The sequence below is a fragment of the Phyllostomus discolor genome, chromosome 5, assembly GCF_004126475.2.
Source record: "Phyllostomus discolor isolate MPI-MPIP mPhyDis1 chromosome 5, mPhyDis1.pri.v3, whole genome shotgun sequence".
NCBI lineage: Eukaryota > Metazoa > Chordata > Mammalia > Chiroptera > Phyllostomidae > Phyllostomus > Phyllostomus discolor.
In genome coordinates, this window is record NC_040907.2 from 109,420,557 (window position 1) to 109,426,278 (window position 5,722).

A 5,722-nucleotide genomic window follows, 5' to 3' on the forward strand; every position below is an offset into this window, starting at 1 on the left:
CGCCACAGTGGCCCCGAAGCATCTAGGTGCTGCAGGGCAGAAGAGGTCTGGACCCCAAACCAAGATCCTGGTGGCTAGAGGCCCAAAGCATCCAATCCACCAGGGGCACCTTGAGGACGACCAACCCTTTCTTCCGCCACCATACAGGGGACCTCCCACCGCACTGCCAGGGCCAGACACCCCTCCCTCATCAGTTTCACCCCCACCAGAGGAGGCCCCATGAGGGCTCCCAGAAACTGCACCATCACCAATTGTGACCCAGCTAAGACATCACCAGGCCTATCAGATGCCACTGAGAGAGGCTTAGGGGCCCTTGCAGGTGGCAGATGATGGGACACTTAGGCCAGGACCTGTGGTTTTTTATTACCAGCCATTCACCACCACTGATCTCCTTAATTGGAAACACCATACTCCCTCATATTCAGAAAAACTGCAGGCTCTGATTGATTTAATGGAATCCATAATGCAGACTCACTGACCCACTTGGTATGATTGTCACCAGCTCCTGTTAATGCTATTTAACACGGAGGAGAGGCGCAAGATCTTGAAGGAGGCCCATCAAAATCTTGAAACCCATGCCCCAGCAGGCACTGTCGATCCCAGTATGCCCGAGTGGCAGCTCCAGAAGTTCAGCCAGACTGGGACCACAATACAGAGCAAGGGAGAGTAGCTCTTGAACGATATCGGGAGGCTATCCTACAAGGGGTCAGGGTCGGAGCCAGAAAACCTACCAACATGGCAAAGGTTTCCAATATAATGCAAGGGGCAGATGAAAGCCCAGGATATTTCCTAGAATGACTAACTGAAGCTTACAGAATATACATTCCTTTTGACCTTGAGAGTCCAGATAGCCAGCGGATGATTAATATGGCTTTCGTGACTCAGTCGGCACCTGATATCTGCAAAAAGCTGCAGAAATTAGAGGGTTTTGCCAGCATGAACATCAGCCAGTTAATAGAAATGGCAAACAAAGTTTATAATAATAGAGAAGAGGCAGCTGAGACCACAGCCTTAGAAAAACAGAAAAGAAAAGCAGCACTGTTGACAGCTGCCCTGGCAGCCCCAGCGAAGGGCCTGCAGAAGAAAGGGCAGAAAGGCTATTTTAAAGTAGACAAAGACCAGTGTGCCTACTGTAAGGAAAGAGGCCACTGGAAACGGGACTGTCCAAACCAAAAGCAGAAGGAGGATCCAGTGTTTCCCTCAGCCCCTGGGATCCTCAGTCTGGCGGGTTTGGCTATTGAATGAGCAGGACTGGGCTCAATGAAACTTGGCCCCCACGAGCCCATGGTCTGAGCCAGAGTGGGGGGCAAACCACTGACTTTCATGATAGACACTGGAGCGGAGCATTCAGTAGTCACCGCCCCCATGGCTCTACCATCAGGCTGAGAAGTTTCCATAGTAGGAGCCACAGGGAAGCCCAGTGAGCCAAAGAAATTCTGTCAAGCCCGGACAATTGAGCTGGGAGGGCACCAGGTCTGCCATGAATTCCTCTACCTACCTGAATGCCCTGTGCCCCTCCTAGGCAGAGACTTGTTAAGTAAGCTTTTGGCCTGGGTAGCCTTTCACCCCTCCAGACAAGCCACACTCAAATTAGGCAACGCGAGTTTGGTGGCCCTCATTATGCCCCGGGAGGAAGAATACCGGGTCTATGAAGAAGATAGAGGCCTAGGCAGCCAAGATTCTCTCACGGAGGAATTTTCTGATGTATGGGCTGAAGAAAACCCACCAGGACTTGCCACCAGCCGAACCCTGGTGATCATAGACTTAAAACAGGGGCACAGCCCCGCTGCTTCAAACAATACCATGTTGTGGAAAATCCACCCGCACGTGGGGAGATAACGAAGCACAAACTTTATTACCCAGAGGCCCAGAGGGGGTGGTTAATGTTAGAGTTAAACAGTGAAGAAGGAAATTGCATTATCTCAGGAAATTAGGAAATTGCGTTATCTCAGGAAATCAGGAAATTGCATTAGAGTTAATTGCATGAATGCTTATCTTTGCCCACCAAGAGGAAATTTTGCCTACAGGTGCTGATATTGAAGTAACCAATGATTGTATGCCGCATTGTACAAATGTAGCCAATTGCTAAATGCCACCTCAGCTTCTGTACCAGGCTTGCTTGCTCGCTTTCTCTATAAAAATCTGGTGAAACAGATGTAGGGCGCGACTCTCGGTTGTGGCTCTTAGGAGCTGAGTGCCTCCGGCACGTTTGGAAGAGTCCGCCCCTGCGCAGGTAACTAATTGGCCTTATAAATAAATTTCTACAAAATAACTGTCCTCTGGTCTCCGTGTGAAATGTCTCGCTGCAAGAGAATATAACAGTTAACATCCAAATCCTCTGAGCACCGATCCTTACTCTCCCGGGGTTTAAATAGTCCCGGACTCCCTACCTACGTGGCTGGCAAAGCAAGGTTACAGAAGCTGAATGCAGAAGTTAGGTCCAGCTACCTTATATGGGAGACAAAGGGAAAACGCAGGAGGAATTTGCAGAAGCTACAGAGCACAGGAGCTTATCATGGGAGTCTGTGTACGGCCTTGAGTAACTGGCCGTTGCTTTGGTTATGACTTGTCAGCTTCTACAGTCCTGTGTGAAATTTTGCAAGTGTTACAGTTACAGAGCATAAGAAACTTTTGGAGTTTTCTTTTCCTGCCACACCATATATCTAAAGAGGCCTGGCTAGGTATATCAGGGGTAATAAATAAGTACCTGTCTGAAGGAATACTGGTTCCCTGTCAATCACAATGGAACACGCTGCTCCTCTCCGTGAAAAAGCCAGATGGGTCTGGGTACCGCCCAGTACAAGACCTCAGGGCTGTTAATGAGGTCACCCTGACTCTGCATCCAATGGTGCCTAACCCCTACACACTACTGAGCCAACTTCCCCTGACTGCCTCGCATTTTATCTGCCTAGACTTAAAGGATGCTTCCTTTTACATACCTGTGGCCCCCGTAAGTCAACCAATATTTGCATTTGAATGGGAAGACCCCTACACTGGCACCAAGACCCAATTGACCTGGACCCGGCTGCCTCAGGGATTCAAGAACTCCCCCACTATATTCAGTGAAGCATTAGCCCAGGACCTGAAACCATTCTCAGAGCAGCATTCTGGCCTTATTTTGCTCCAGTATGTGGACGATTTGCTGTTGGCAAGGCCAGGGAGTTACAAGTGTCAGGAAGGGATGCGGGCCCTGCTCCAGCTCCTGGCATCCAAAGGCTACCGGGTGTCCAAAAGGAAGGCCAAGATTTGCCAAAAGGAAGTTTGATACCTGGGTTTCCGAATAAGCCAGGGGCAGAGGACTTTGGGAACTGAGAGGAGTGCTGTGATCAATCAACAATCCAGCCCAACGACTAGAAGACAGCTCCAGGGATTCTTAGGAGCTGCAGGGTTTTATCGAATATGGATCCCAGGGTACACGGAAATAGCAAAGCCGCTTTATCAAGCCCTTAAAGGGGCAGAGACTGCTCCATTTGATAGGGGAATGGAGCAACAGGGTGCTTTTGAGAAAATAAAAGAACTCCTGGTTAGCGCCCCAGTCCTCGGCTTACCCGACCCCGATAAGCCTTTCTCCCTTTACGCCCATGAAAAGGAGAAAGTAGCCTTAGGAGTTCTGACTCAAGAAGTCGGACCATGGGAACGCCCAGTAGCCTACTTCTCCAAGCAAGTGGATAACATGGCAGCTGGATGGCCACCCTGCTTGCAGGCCATAGCAGCTGCTGTTTCCCTCCTCCAAGAAGCTGACAAACTCACCCTGGGGCAAGAAATTTGCTTATATATGCCGCACACTGTACACAGCCTCCTTGAAGGGCAGGGACATCGGTGGCTATCCAACCCCCAGCTTACCCAGTACCAGGGGATGCTGCAGGAAAACCCCCAAGTACGTCTAAAGGCAGTGTGCAAAATCAATCCAGCCACCTTCTTACCTGCAGAAACCGGGGAACCCGACCATGATTGTGAGGAGATCATGGATCAGATATATGCCAGCTGGCTAGATTTAAGAGACCAGCCATTGGCTCAGGGGGACCTCAACCTGTACACAGATGGGGGCAGTACCATAACTGAGAAGGGGGAGCAGATTGCCAGGTATGCAGTAACTACAAAAGACCAGATCCTTGAAGTGGAGCCTCTGCCCTCTGGGTGGTTGGCACAAAGGACAGAACTTTATGCCCTCATTCGAGCCCTGGAACTAAGCAAGGGAAAAAGGGTCAACATATACACTGACTCCAAGTATGCTTTTGCCACCCTCCACATACATAGGGCCATCTATAGAGAAAGAGGACTACTGACTGTCAAAGGGAAAGAAATAAAAAACAAAACCGAAATCCTCCCACTCCTGGAGGCCGTATGGAGTCCAGCTCAGATAGCAGTAATGCACTGTCAGGGACACACTAAGGGCAACGCAGAAAAGGCCATAGGGAACCAGCTCTTGGATCAGGCCGCAAAAGCTGCTTCTAAGAGACAAGACTCTCCAAAAGCTATAGTGGGCCCTTTGATCAGCTCCCCCTTAAACACCCAAGATTATCAGTCAGCTGAAGAACAATGGACCAGGCAGACTCGGGCATCCAGAACATCAGAAGGCCTGTGGTGGCTCTCTGAAGGATGAATTTATGTGCCCCAGAGTCAGGCGGCGCAGGTGGTCCAGAATTGTCACACCCTGACCCATCTAGGGAAAACAGCCCTAGAAAACCTGCTCTGAAGGTATCTATACATACCAACCTCACCTCACTATATGCCAATGTTGCAGCTAGGTGTGTAACTTGCGCCAAGAATAATGCAGTGGGAAACAATCGGGTCCCACCAGGAATACAGTGCTGGGGAAGTCAACCCCTGGAAGACCTGCAGGTGGATTTCACTGAAGTCAAACCAAGCCGGGGATATAAGTACTTGCTTGTCCTCATATGCACCTTCTCAGTTTGGGTCGAAGCTTTCCCCACCAGGACTGAAAGGGCCAGAGAGGTAGCCAGAGTTCTACTAAGAGAAATAATTCTCCAACATGGACTACCCCTAAGCCTAGGAAGTGACAATGGACCAGCTTTTATTTCTCAGGTGGTGCAGGATTTAGCAAGATTGTTAAATATAAGGTGGAAGTTGCATACTGCACACCAGCCCCAAAGCTCAGGGAAAGTGGAAAATATGAATAGAACACTGAAAGAAACTTTGGCAAAATTCTGCCAAGAGACCAGGCTGCCCTGGACAGACCTGTTGCCAATAGCCCTGCTCTGAGTAAGAAGTATTCCAAATCAGGCAGGGTATACCCCCTATGAGTTAGTATATGGAAGGCCCACTCCCATAGTAAAAATAACAGGACCTAGCAACTTACCAGTACAAGGGGAAATAGGACAAAGAAGGTACTTAGAACAGCTAGGAAAGGCCTTAAACCAGATAGGAGAAGCCCCATTAGGGTTCGAACCTAAACCCCGAGGGGGCCAGCACACCCACACCATCCAGGACAGTATGTATGGGTAAAAGGCTGGAAAAAGGAGCCTCTCCAACTTGTGTGGACAGGCCCTCACTTGGTACTTTTAACTACCCCTACTGCCCTAAAGGTCACAGGAATCACACAGTGGATCCACCATTCTTGGGTGAAAGTAGCCGTTGAGCCAGAAGGACCAGGAGAAGAAACTGCCGAGCAGCAGGTTCCAGCCTTGAAACTAGTGACAGAAAGAGATTTCAGAAGCCCAGGACATCTGGGAGGTTACAGCCCAACACCGGGATTATGGAC

At 49.7% G+C, this 5,722-nt stretch overlaps 1 protein-coding gene across 1 annotated transcript; it reads left to right on the top strand.

Annotated features, from left to right (window-relative positions):
* The first annotated feature begins 867 nt into the window (after positions 1-867).
* On the top strand, positions 868-4,603 carry LOC114497143. The gene is given in 3 exon segments (XM_028512742.1): positions 868-1,228; positions 2,155-2,233; positions 2,638-4,603. Coding segments are annotated over 3 exon segments (2,406 nt in total).
* Positions 4,604-5,722: the final 1,119 nt, after the last annotated feature.